We start from the raw sequence: 14,094 nt of genomic DNA, 5'->3' as shown, positions 1-14,094 counted from the left end.
GATCTCAGTGATTTGAACTCACTTTCTGGGACTCTAAACCTCTCCTTCAATCATTTCTTCGGCGAGATCCCAATATGACTTGGCAGACTACCGATAATAATAAACTTCCATCTTAGGCATAACAACCTCAGCGGACAAATCCCTCATATCAACATTAACATCACTTGGCAAACTGCCGGTGATGGTATCTGATACCAATTCAAAAGGGCTAAAACCAGGTTTGATAAATATTAATCGTCGCAGACGCGGCCGGAGTTGTCCTCATCTCTCGTCTCTCATCTTCTCCCTCACTTTCTCTCTCTGTCCACTCCGTCAACGATGAGGATCAGAAAGCGATGGCCAGCACCAGATCTCACCTCTTCCACGCCCCAACCACCACCACCTTCCCTTGAACCATCTTCAGAACCAAAACGGTCATTGCACCCCTACTCCGATTTTCCCCTTGCAGAAAACAACCGACACCACCTCCGTCCGCCCTCCAATTCGGCACCTAGCCCACCCCTCTGTCGACCCAAGCAGGAGGATCGACAACGCTTCAATCTGCAGCTCCCCATGACTAAAGGAACCGACAGCTGGATTTTCTCAAGCACCGAGAAAGATGAATCTCACCACTCATCTCATCAGCTCGATTGCATGCACAACAGTCCTATTTCTACCGAGGTGAAGACTGAAGATTAGTCAAATTATTTCTCCGTTTTTTCCATTTTTCTCATTCGTTATTTCTCTTGTTCTTCTTCTTCTTCTCTCTCTCTTCTTTTTTTCTTCAAATTTTATTCAAAAACTGCACCAGCTTTCCGATGTCGCGGTGATCTAAACCAGACCCCTTTTTAACTGGTACACACCCGGGCGCACATTAGCCGATTCTCTCCTCTCGTTCTTTTCCTTCCTTTTTCTTTCCTGTCTTGGTGCAACGATTTTATTGTGCACTCAGACCCCATTTTCTTTGGCTCCTCTTATAGGACTCCCAAGCCGGAGAAGAACAAGAGATTTGCTGCTGCGACTAATCAGAGGTAAAGTAGTCAAAACGTCTTTTTGAGAAAGAAGATGATGAATAGTGTGTTTGGATTCTGTTTCATTTTCTGAGAAAGAAGATGATGAACAGTGTTTAAAGATAATTTTGATATTTTAAAAATATTAAATCATACATGAGATCATGTAATATATATAACTGACGGTCTATTAACCATAGGTACTAATTTGTGGCAAAATGAAAATTGGGGTATTAAATTATCATGTTTTAAAGTTCGAGTATTAAATTCGCACTTGGCCTAAAGTATAAAATACCTATGGGGAATTTTCCCTAATTCCCATTAGGAAAAGATTTACTAATCCCACCTTGGGGGCAACTTGGTAAATTCATGCCACCTTGAAGGGTAACTTGGTAATTCCATCAAGCGACCTAATTGTGACTTGCAAAACAGTAACCATTGCCAAGCTAATGCATGTGGATCGACCTGACTGGGCCATTTACACTCATGCACTTATCACAGGCTAATGGCCAATCATATACACTCAACTGGAGCATTACAAAGAAGATAGACTGACCTAGAGAGGTAGTATGGGATCTATTATTCCCACACCTAACAACTATTTCCTTTATAAATAGGCGAATCATCGAAGATACAACTCTTTCTCATTCTCACGTCTATTCTTTCCCTAAATACTCTCACATGGGGGATATTTGGAACTGTAGCCGTTTTTTAAAATAATAGTACTATATTGGATCCATATAGGCATTTCAACAAATGCCCATGTATTTCATTGTTTGGTTTAACTGATTATTAAAAAATCGGGACCCCATTGGTGCAGTATTGGGAAACCGTTTCTTCCAACAGTTGACCGATGTGTATCTTTTGTAGTGCTTACCTGTTACGTACATGAAAAATGGTGATAAAAATCATCTTACCAAAACAGCATAGTATTTCTGACTGCCTATGTGGCAGAAGCTTTTTTTTTTTTGTAAAAAACTGGTCATGAAAGCATAGATGTTTTTTCTTGAAACTTGGTTCCAAAAAGCGCCATGCTTCCAAACACCATGTTGGCTGTCGAAGATTCTACCCCTAGGAATCCACCTCAGGGCATCTGACATTTATCCATGGCCTTAAATTCAGCATCCTTACCGAGGTTCATCATCCTAGTTTTCTAGCTCCACCCTCACCCTCATTACAAGATCAATCATCAAAAAACAATGGTTTGATATATAGCTGGATTTTTAAAGTTAGTGTGGGCAATTGCCCCCATTGATATTTGAAAAAAGGTTTATATGATTATGAAAATTATAAAGATTTTTTTTTACAATTGCCCCCACTAGGGGATCAAATAAAATAAAGAAATTTATTTTTTTACAAAATAAAATATATATACAAGAATTACACATATGTAAGTTTGAGATTTAGGACTTTAACTTTACGTTTTTCTGTCATTTTTTTTCATTTCACATCTCTCCACTTTGTCTCCTCAAAGGTATCCATCCTCCCCATTGGATACCCTGCCACCACTGATCAAAGGTCCTATATCTGTCACTGGGCAGTTTAATGATAAACCCAACAACTTAAAAGACAACGGTTTTCATTAATGGAGTCAAATTTGGAGCTTCCCCTTGCTAAAGGAACCCAAGTATTTCTGCCATGCACAGAGTGATCTAGTGTTATGCATGGTTAATAATCAAGACCATCCATCAATACACAGGAGAAGGGATCCATTGGATCGGTTACATATTCACATATTTTTTCCATATCATTAATAAATTTAAAATTAAAATACACTATATTATTAATAAATAAATTAGAAATGATTTTAGGCAATATGATATCATGAATAAAATCACTTGACCATTTTCTATGATATTTGGATCTATGACTAGCACTCTAATAGAAACACAATATTCAAGCCATATATTTATTAACGATGAACAATCATATTCTTGTACGTGTTCAAGAAGAAGTCAATGAACCATAGAATTAAGAACTCTCAGGCCCCTAGCGCCCTAGTTCCTGGAGGCTAGAGTTGATAAACTACGTGTTGAAGAACAAGTCAAATTATAAGTAGGTTTAAATAAATCCGTCAAACTATATATATATGGCGCTTCGTAGTAAACGACCCTTTTTGAATTTCAGTGAAAGGCTTACATGACCATGCATAATTGGGGGATCGCATGTGAGCCCGGATCTGCTCCTTACAGCCTGGCACCTCAAAATGTCCTCACAAAATGTGAAAATACCACGCGTCCTCAAACACATGTGAACTTTATTAACGAGTGGAGAAGCCGAACAATCTGTAGACCTCCATTCTGTTAGTGTGTTATTCAACGCTTTCTAGTTTTCTGTTCAATTCCCGCTTAAATCCCTTGCCTTTCCTCTTTTCTCTGTAGCAACGAAAGAATGAAACCCTAATGCCCTCCACCGCTTGTAGTGTTTTCTCCAGCGGCTGGCGATTTCACCGGTGAGAATACATTCGACGACAATACCCTATGGTCATCGATGAAACGAGATTTCAGCAATTCTGCTTATTTCTCTTTTCTTGCCCAAACTCTCATCCCTATGCAACTACAACATTAGTCCATTCATCATCCGTGTCTATGCTGAATTCAACAAACTACAATTTTCGTTCTTGTCGAGATAGTAGTTTTCATATGGAAATTGAACATCTAAGAATTGAATGTGAATCCTCAACTTGTTACTCGAGGAGATTCTGTGTAGCCACCATCTTCTATGCTTAATTGCAGTAGTAATATGTGAGTAGACCAGACAGTTGTTTCAACCGAAGCAGTATGCCTTTGCATTTGGGATGTTAACCTTGAAAAAGCACCTTCCCATATGGATGGTAAAATAGCTAAAGTAAAGTCTTCAGATCAGGTTTCTGATGTACAATCACATGATCCATCAACCAAAAACTCATCTTCAAATGTGAAAATAAGAGTCCTCTAAATTAGCAAAACCAGAGAAGGTTGTAAGTGGTAAGGGGACATCTAGCATTCGTAAAAAGAATTTATGATCTTAACTTATTCTTAAAAATTAATGGGAGTCTCTACCAAAAGCTTGGAAAGATTGGGAGTAGAGGAAGGAATGGTCATCGGTGCCGTAGCCTACATGTGAAGAAAAAAAGACCCAACGGAGGAAGCCCTCGTACTGCCATCAGAATCTATTCTGGCCGGTGACATTGTTGGCTGCCAAGAAGAGGCAGGGGCTTTGAGTGGGAATAAAATAGAAAATTAGAAAATACCAAATAAGGCTTAGGAGTGGGGGGAGGGGGCTAACGGAAATGGAGGCCTAACGACTTTTTGGCCCCTCCGCTCGTGTATAGAATTCGCATGGGCGTGGGACACGTGGCGTCCTCACATTTTATAAAGATGTTTTGAGGCGCCAGGTGCGAGGAGCAGATCCGGACTCATCGCATGTAGCCCAACCGTCCACCACCCATCACACAAATGACATCTACTCGAATTCGGATTTGCTACTCACACAGCGCACCTCTCAGCGCATCGCAGCTGTGCATTGGAACATCTTTCTTTAAACGATAACAACATCATTACGAAGATGTTCTTAATTAAGGCTGCTACGCACGATGAGTTTGGTGTCTGGCGCACTCCGCGAGTGAGAGCAAATCCGATCTCCATCTAGATACCATTAATAACTGTCCAGAAAATCAATATGTTCATCATTTTGATTGACAAGGTCATTTCGGTAATTGCACATCCCAGTTATAAGCATTCTCTGCGAAAAAATCCCGCCGATTTTTCATTTGAACAGAGAGGAGATTAGCGGAATTGGACAGCACGAAAGTGGCGCGGCAATGGAGAAGATCTGCGTAGCTGTTCGTGTTAGACCTCCGGCTCCGGTGATCCAAGAAGTCTCCAGCGGGCTCTATTGGAAGGTTCAACACAACCGGATCTCTCTGCACAATCCCATCGGTATCCCTATTTCTGGCGCCTCCTACGCTTTCGGTATTCTCCCTCCTCTTTCTCATTTAATTCCTTTCGTTTTTTACCAATGCTGCCCTTTTTTTTCGAGTATTCAAGATATCTGATTCGCTGAGGATGCTCGTAGATCATGCACTAGATCAAAACTGCACAAACGCCAAAGTCTATGAGCTTCTTACTGAGGACCTTATTAGAGCTGCCATTGAGGGTTTTAATGGTACGTTTTATTTTTTAGCATCTTTGTTTGGTATGTTGCATGTAGAAATGGATCAATGTGTGCTCAAGGTTTTGTAATTCTCTGTGTTTCATAAGGCTTTTGAGAAAAAAAAGAAGGAAGCATAATCATTGTTCGTCTATTTTATCAACTGTAAGGCAATGAGAGACAGACAAGAACTAAGCTTTTGAGAACTACCTGATTTATGAAATCATGGCGTTTGAACTTTTCGTAGAAATCCTTTTACAATTCGCAAGAATCCAATTAATTACTCTTACGGCAGGCCGTAGTGATGACTATAACCTGCACTAGCATATAGGTTAATGCTCGCAATGTTCTTGATGCTTTAGTGTATGTCACAACGATATTTGAGAATCATTTTTATTTTTCATATGATGTATTGCTCTTGATCATTGTGAAATCTTCAGGAACTGCATTTGCATATGGACAGACCAGCAGTGGCAAGACATTCACTATGAATGGTTGTGAAGATAATCCCGGAATTATTCCCCTGGCTATTAGAGACATTTTCCAACATATTCAGATGGTATTATTGTTTTTCTTTTGGAGACTGATCCAAATGTGGCTACACTATGCAATTCTCGGTTCACCATATCATTATTTAATATCTCCAGGCACTTGACAGAGAATTTCTGATTCGAGTTTCCTACATGGAAATTTATAATGAAGAAATCAATGATCTTTTTTCCCCTGAGAATCAGAAACTTCAAATTCATGAGAATTTAGAGGTGAGCTCTGCATAAGGATTCGCCTTTTGAGCAACTTCTTTATCATATAGTATGGCTGATTTTCCTTGTTCTCTAGCGTGGCATCTTTGTTGCAGGTCTTAGGGAGGAAATTGTAAACAATGCTGAACAAGTGCTTAAGCTTATTGAACAAGGAGAAGGTCTGATCCTATTGATATAAATGTACTCTAACTGTCTAACAGGGTATCTCCAATGTAGTTCTTTTCACTAGATGCACATGAGTGTACTTATTTCAAAATCTGATTTTTCTAGTTAACCGACACTTTGGCCAGACAAACATGAATGCTCGAAGCAGCAGATCCCACACAATATTTAGGATGGTAAGCTGGTTTCTAAGTGTAACTTCAGTTGTCACATGTTTCATTTGTTTTCTGGGTTCCCCCGACCATGGATGCTTAATGGTTTTGTATTTGATCAGGTTATTGAAAGCAAGAGCAAGGATACGAGCTCTAGTGAACATTCAAATTCGGATGCCATTTGTGTATCTGTCCTGGTTTGTACTTCTTTTTTCACTACTGTTTAGAAATAAACTCTACAAATATTCTTCTCTAGACATTCTTTTTTGTTTTTATTTGCTTGTTTAGTTGCTGTTGATCATTTTGATGTTTTGTTCGGCTTATCTATGCCACTGACTTATCTTTATTCCTTTTATTTGTCTGTATTCAACTAGAATTTGGTAGATTTAGCTGGATCTGAGCGGATTGCTAAAACTGGAGCTGGTGGAGTACGTTTGAAGGAAGGAAAGCACATCAATAAAAGCTTAATGGTTCTTGGGAATGTAATTAACAAACTGAGTGATGGTGGAAAGCAGAGGTACTTCACACTTTTGCAACCAGAACCTTTCTCAGTGAACCCACAATTCTGAGGACTGTATTGCTTGTGCAGGGGGCATGTTCCATATCGTGATAGTAAACTGACCCGCATACTTCAACCAGCTCTGGGTGGTAATGCTAAAACGTCCATAATTTGTACAGTAGCACCAGAGGAGGTACTTTTTGTTCATTTTTTAATCTTTTTGCATGTTGTACAGATTTGCAATTTGAGGAGTTTATTACCTTCTGTACTTAATGTATTTAGGTTCACATTGAAGAAACAAGGGGAACCCTCCAGTTTGCCAGTAGAGCTAAATGCATTACCAATTGTATCCAAGTTAATGAGGTGAATATTTTATGTGGATTTTCTTCTTTTTTTCCTTTCACCTGAAAGGTGATTGGGTGTCGATTTCCAGATGATTAGTCTATAAAGCAATTACTGGCCATGAGGAGTTTGTAGCTTATGATGGAAGTGACCAGACCACCCAAAATATGAAGAAAAAAAACCCAAACTTCTTTGAGACCTGCATTGCACAAATAAATGGTTGGTATCCTCTTCTACTATGTTACATAGCAGATGCTTGCTATCTAATCTGATATATCTACATCTCAACTGATTTTAAGTTGGAACTTTCCGGATTGTAACTAGCCACCCAAATGCTTCCTCCTGAGGGAAATGAATTATTCCAAATCTTTGCCAGCCTTGAAGTAGATTTTGCTAGTCTCCTTTTATTTTACCATGATATGGTAGGGATGTGGATGGACAAGGAGCTGGATACAGAATTTGCATTAAAAATTGAAGTACCTAACACAATATGGCACCCTTGTAAAGGTGTATAGGTATCTGGGTATCATATGTTCATTGTAGTAGGAATTGACTGAAATATTTCTCTTAGGGTCATACATCCATGTTCATTGAAGAGTTTCTCATATCTACAGCAATCATATCACTACTTCAATAAGTTTTAAATTTGCATATTGTTATAGACTTTGTAATCAAAAGAACCAGACGATTTTCAAAGCTGAAAAAGTTTACTTCATTATGTAGCATGCTAGCATACTTTGCTTTGGTTGCACCTTTTCATTGGGTTTGATTCATGTGAAGTTAAGCATTAATGTTGAATGGAATATGAATCAAATATAGTTGCCCATTAAACAATGACTATGTATAAATCCTCTTTCTATGGTCAAGTTGTAGATTTGACCATGTTATTTTCTGCCATGCTGACTTCTGTCTCTCTCTCAACAATTATTTTTTGAAATGTCATTGTTACTTTCCTTTGAACTGATCTTCTAAAATCTAGGTCCATATTTCTTATTCTTGTGCTCAAATTGTTCAACATTTTCTAAATGTGGTTTATTTTGTCATAGATCCTAACTGATGCAGCCTTATTGAAGCGACAGAAACTAGAGATAGAGGAACTGCGTAAGAAACTTCAGGTTATGATTCATCTTCTTTTCAATTTATATTTTTAGAGGTTTATAACTGAGTATACATAGAAAATTTGTTGTTTAGGGATCTCGGTCTGAGGTGCTTGAGCAAGAGATTTTGAAACTGAGGAATGAAATGCTGAAGGTAGGTTTTTTGCTCTCAACAGATTTCCTATGCTTTTTATGTTGCCTGCCTCTGGACTCATTGTCCTAAGCACCCTGCAGAACTTGTTAACTTCTAAATTTTCCTTTCATCAGTATGAACTAGAGCGTGAAAAACTTGCAATGGAACTTGAGGAGGAGAGGAAATCACATAAAGAATGTAATCAGTGCATAAAGGAGCAGCAGATGAAAATAGACAACATAAACAGTATTGTTAGTTGTTCGGAGCAAGACGGAGATTCAGTTCAGGTAGGACTGCAGAAAAGGAAATCCATTTTCCAGTGGTCCTTTAATATAATCATCATCATCATCATCAGTTGAGGTTGGACCTCAGAAAAGGAAATCCATTTCCCTATGGTCCTTTAGTCATTCCATTCTGCTCAGTGCCATATCCATCATTAAATTATGACCACTTTATTCATTTCTCACTACTGCTATGCAAGTCCTTTTCGGTCTGCCCATAGCTCTTTCAGCCCCTTCAACTTTTAACAAATCACTTCTAACAGGTGCTGTAGATGGTCTTCTATGCATGTGATCAGACCATCTAAATTTACTTTGTCTCATTTTATCACCTATTGGAGCTACTCCTACTTTCCTTCTTATGACTTCATTTCTAACCATGTTCTTTATAATTTTACGACTCATCCATCTAAGCATTCACATTTCTGTCACAAAATGGTCCTTTACTACAATATTGTTTCTATTTTGATAATCCACTATTTTTTAATTTATCTAATATCTACCATATAAATATTTTGTGACTATCCTATTAATAGCTAATAGGACAGCAGTTGACGTCCTCTTCCACAGAATTAACACCTTAGCCAGTTTGCCTTGAGATGTGGGAGCATGTAAATTACTTGCATCTTTGTTACGATAATTTACCTCTTCTGCAAAAATTGGGATGATACATTTTCAGACCAGCTATTTTCTTCAGAATTGTAAATTGGGTCTGCCCATTTAACCATTTATGCATTATTCACCACCAGGAGTTCAAATTATTTATTAAATCTGCATCATGTAGAAGAAATAAATTAGAGAGAGAAAAATGTTCTCTCATCCTCAATAAAGATGATGTTTGTGTAGATAGGTTATGAGTTAAGCATAAACTATTAGATTGTCCATGGGATTATTTTAGTTTCAAAATATCTTCTGTGGAAGCAATTCATGGAAGGACCTACCAGAATTTGGTAGGAGGTATTTTGCAAACTTCTTGTTAAATTTCAAAATTTTTTTGGCTATAACCACCAACCTGTTAAGATGGCTATTTTGCCATTTTCATCATAATATGACATCTCAGGAAAAACAATGAGTATCAATGTTGTTAGTAGGGTTGATTTTGTATCTTGGGTGTTATACCAAAATTCCTTTTCTCTTGTTCTTTCCTCTTATTCTTGCATATCCTTTTTTCTTTTATTAATGCTACCTGTTTCCCATGAAAACAATCACAACATTGACATCAAATCAACAATGAATTGGGTTTTACTCAATTCGAATTTGAATATCGAGTAAAATGCATGTGATTTCTGCTTCTGAGTTGTCTGCCTCTTACATTCAAATTCTTAAGAATCCTTTTACCTAAAGCAAAGTTATTTTCTGATCTTTGTATTTAGAATGCTTTTCTGATTTATTTCTACTGGTTTTTCAACTGTCATTCATCTGTTTTCCCTATAGTAGTCATGGAAAAGTCTAGTGTTTAAATAATGAAGTGATAATTGATCAGTGAAAACTGTGTCAGTTCTGTTTGCGTTGTTATGCTTTTAATCACTTTTTAAGGAGAATTATTGTTGGTTGTCTCACTATGAAAGAGTTAAGACCCGCTGTGCTAAAGGTTGTAAATTACTTCTAACTCTCCGTTGTAGTGGAAAGAGATAATTAGCCTCACCTCTTATTATGAAATGAGATTTTACAAAATACTCGAGTGGAACTGAACCATGGAACACTTGTTTAACAAGGAGAATATGATAGTATCCCTTGTTTGTGTTCTTTCGTTTTCTTCATTCTTATTTTTGTATTTTTTTTGGTTTCTGTGCTTTATGATTTGAAGATAAAGTTTTTTTCCATCATCATTCTAGTATGGCTGATGCTGGGATTCTTGTTCTGTTATCTACTGGGTGGGGGAAGCTGCCTGTGAGACAAAGACTAGAGGAAGACAGCAATGACGACCATAGCACATGCCAAGAGAATGCTTTCAAGACCCCTTGCTTTAAATCAGTTCGTAACACTTTTGTTGCAAAACGATCAAATTATTCAAAGCTACCTGACTCTAGTCCGCTTCCAGATGATTTCAGCAATGTTGCTGATGAAGAGTTGTGGTTGAGGCTTAACAAAGGCCATAACACTGATCTCAATTCACTTCAAATGACTCCTGCCATAAAAGCCCATTCATTTTCATCAAGTGATCCATCAGGACCATCACCTGTGAGTTTATTTCCATAAGATTTTCTTTGAACTTGGTTTGCTCACTAGATATATTTTCTCATTTGGTACATTGAAAAGTTTAGCATCTCATTGTTCTTCATATTGAACTACTTTTGTATTATCAATAACATAGTTGAGGCTCTAACTGGAAGTCTGGAACGCATGGATCAGATTATGCCATTTTGTACAGAGGTTTAAAATAACAATGAAACATGCTCACTTCTGGTGCCTTAGTTTGACTAATTCATTTCACATTTCATAGAACTTGTTTGCTAACTACATTAATAAAGTAGAAAGCAATTTCAAGAAAATTGGAGACATGAAAGTAGCATATGCCTTAGGAAATGTCATTTAAGATTTCACAGTGCATTTCAGCTTTAGAAGGTAACCATTTAATTCATGCAACTTATGTTTTGAAACTACAAATACTAGGCTGTGTTTGGATGGTAGAGGTCGAATTGGATTTTAACTCTATTGCTGACTCAGTTTTGTAGAAATAAAGTGACTAATCCCCTCAATCATTTTGAATTTATCTAGATGCAGATTTCAGTGCGGAAAATGCCACTCTTCTCCAAATTGGTGCCAAAAGTGTACCCAAATGACAATATGTCAATTCACATAATTGACAATTCTAGTTCTGCCTCAAAATGCAAATCCAACCTCAGATTCTATATAGACAATTTACAAAATTGAAGAAATCCAAGGTGTCATGGAATTGTGCCCATGGGAGACATACTATACATGCTAAATATTTTCAATATATAAAAATGTCAAGGAGCCAAAGAAAATCTTGTGCACTATACATCCTGGAATGTCAAATGAGCATTTATAGAATATGAATGATTGTTTCCAGTTTTCTGTAACTGTACTTGCATGCACTTAACTTGGTTTTGCATAGTGGACTTTTATGGAATCCTTTAATGCCTATTGCATGAGTTGTCTCACTTAAAATTGATTTTATTTGTTTCTTTACGTATTTATAATCTTCCAGGGTTATTCAATTGAGTATTACAAAGATGAGATTCAAAATCTCAAGAGACAATTGGAACATACTATTGAAGAAAAAAATGAACTCGAGGTCAGTGACTTTATACTTATCTCGATCCTTCTTTTTTCTAAGGTTTTGGGCTTGCAAATAGGTCAGCAAAGTTTCAGTAAGGTCACTAATAAATGTTTGCCTTAAAATGCCTAGGCCTTCACTAGATGTAGGCAATGCATCTAAAACAAGAACCACTAGGTGATGCCCAACAACAAGGTCATAGGCTTGGCAATCATGATACACTTCTTTCAATGTTTTTACCTTTTCTTTTTTTGGTGAACACACAATAACTGCACTTGCAAGAAAGAAGTATGTCTTGTGTTAGAAATAAGTTGATTATATTATGTTGAATTTCTTAACACTTACTTACAAAGAAAAGATGTAAAAGGGGATAAAAGTTTGCAAAAAGAGTGATGAGAGTGAAAGGATCTAGTGTTTTGAAGAAGAAAGACTAGAACAGGGAACCGGGTAAATTAGTCCCATAGGAGACGATGAACTATATATAGTAGATTATATATCATTCATAACATGAAAGACTGCGTCTTTGGTAGGACTTGTCCAAGCCTGAGCTGGCCCACTCAGCTTGAAGGTTCATATGGTCAGGCCCTGCTTTGGGGCCTAAAATGAGTGAAGGTCAAGCTTGATACGTGCTTATCACTTGCCTTTTTAACATGCTGAATTCTAGCCCATGCCTCACCAAGGTCTTCCATTTGCCTTAACTATACTTGTGTAATTAATTATTCATATATTTTTGAAATTTTTAATTTCCTCAAACCAATAGGCAATTGCTTTACTTCTCCCTTGTTTCTCCATAGTGAAATTCTAATGTCATCTGATACTAGGAGTGCTAAATGTGACTTAGAGAAAACATGTCACAAGGGTCTAGTGAAGACATTCTGGAGATCTTGAATTAAAACTGATATCTTGCTAAAACGCATTGGATGGTACGGTTTTTTTGTAGCTGGGATCAACAAAGCAATAAAATGTTTTAACACTAATCTTTTGCTATTTCTGTACTATATTTGATGCCATCATTAGGAATTCCATATTATAATTGGCAGTATATAATTTCAGTTTTCACAAACAAAAGAGCGGTTTTCCACTCTTCTCTCATCATGCATTACATTTTTGTCAACTTTTATAATTGCAAATAAGAGTCAACTCTGTTTGTAACTTCTCTCACTTTTGTTGCTTGTTCCCATGTAATAAGAAACTTGACCTCATTTTCTTCACAGCAGTTTAATTTGTTTCCTATGAATTATTTGCAGAGAAGTCATGTAAAACAGCTATTCTTGAACAACCAAATATTGGTGGAGATATCTAAACTTCAACAAGAGATGCTATTGATTCGAGGGATTCCACAAAAGCTGTGTGTATCTGTAACACATTGCAAAGACATCTATAAGGATGCTTTATCAATCATGCAGGTAAGAATTGTGCATTGTTTCCAATCTTGGGCCTCATTTTCTTTTTAAAGAAATGACTCTTAGAATTGACTTTTCCTCACATGAACAGAGTTTTGTAGCTGATAAAAAATCTTCAACTGCAAGATTGCTTTCAAGCACAGGTGACATTGGTATCAATTTATTCTCAACTTTAGAAGCCCATTTCTCCATGGATATAGGTGGCTACAAAGTTTTAAGCGGGGAGAATTCTCTAATTCATGAACAATGGAAAGTGCTTGTTGAGCTGTTGAACAATGTAATTACAATTTTAGTATCTTCACAAGCATTAAATGTCAAACGTGATTGTCTAAAGATTCCAATGTGCACTAGAAAACATGTGGTAGCTGCCAAGTCACAACCATCAAGATTTCAGTTTTCCATTTTGATTATGTTCTCTTCCATGATATTAGGAATAGTTTATTTTTTGTGCTTCTAATGGTTTGGTTGTTATGTACTCTACATAGACATTGCTAAATTAATTCATTATGCAATTATACAAGCAAAAATATCTTAAATAAAAAGAAGTCCATGCACAAGTTTTATTTCTTGCTGCTTGATTTGATTGCGCATCTACGAGAACAGCTCACAGCTTTATGGTTCAACTCTTGTCTCTAAAAGTGTGTCATGACATAATCCACAAATAAATCAAGTTGTCGGTATGAGTTATCTAGACACATGCAACTTTTGTACGTTAAATTCTACATCAATTCTGGACTTCTTTTTCTATATTCCCTTGGTTTTTAATGCCAAGACCTTTTAATGACCTGCAAAATCTGCTCCAGCCTATCCAATTATTTTTTAAACCATTCTCATTGCAATGGAGAAACCCATCAATGGAGAATATGTTGAATTAAATGAGCATACTTATTGGTCCATACAAAAAAC

At 37.0% G+C, this 14,094-nt stretch overlaps 1 protein-coding gene across 1 annotated transcript; it reads left to right on the top strand.

Moving 5' to 3' along the window:
* Nucleotides 1-232: 232 nt before the first annotated feature.
* LOC148847743 (kinesin-like protein KIN-7L) lies at nucleotides 233-13,730 on the top strand. Its single transcript, XM_088951537.1, has 19 exons — nucleotides 233-660; nucleotides 960-1,010; nucleotides 4,749-4,942; nucleotides 5,046-5,135; nucleotides 5,561-5,679; nucleotides 5,768-5,881; nucleotides 5,958-6,039; nucleotides 6,152-6,219; nucleotides 6,318-6,392; nucleotides 6,570-6,712; nucleotides 6,785-6,887; nucleotides 6,977-7,057; nucleotides 8,083-8,151; nucleotides 8,228-8,287; nucleotides 8,401-8,553; nucleotides 10,429-10,725; nucleotides 11,717-11,803; nucleotides 13,033-13,191; nucleotides 13,280-13,730. The coding sequence occupies exons 1-19, from the start codon at nucleotides 599-601 to the stop codon at nucleotides 13,643-13,645; spliced, it is 2,373 nt and encodes a 790-aa protein (XP_088807663.1). The 5' UTR covers nucleotides 233-598; the 3' UTR covers nucleotides 13,646-13,730.
* The last annotated feature ends 364 nt before the right edge of the window (nucleotides 13,731-14,094 follow it).

Source organism: Nelumbo lutea, chromosome 6 (genome assembly GCF_056320005.1).
Source record: "Nelumbo lutea isolate HS-2025 chromosome 6, American lotus-T2T, whole genome shotgun sequence".
Classification (NCBI taxonomy): domain Eukaryota; kingdom Viridiplantae; phylum Streptophyta; class Magnoliopsida; order Proteales; family Nelumbonaceae; genus Nelumbo; species Nelumbo lutea.
Note: the sequence above shows the minus strand (reverse complement) of the source record. Positions and strands in the feature narration are given on the sequence as shown.

Excerpts from the sequence above, each read along its gene's own strand:
- LOC148847743 (XM_088951537.1), top strand. The coding sequence starts at position 599 with ATGAATCTCACCACTCATCTCATCAGCTCGATTGCATGCACAACAGTC. Across the intron at positions 6,040-6,151 it reads GCTTATTGAACAAGGAGAAG|TTAACCGACACTTTGGCCAG; the intron begins GTCTGATCCTAT and ends TGATTTTTCTAG. Across the intron at positions 6,713-6,784 it reads AGTGATGGTGGAAAGCAGAG|GGGGCATGTTCCATATCGTG; the intron begins GTACTTCACACT and ends TTGCTTGTGCAG.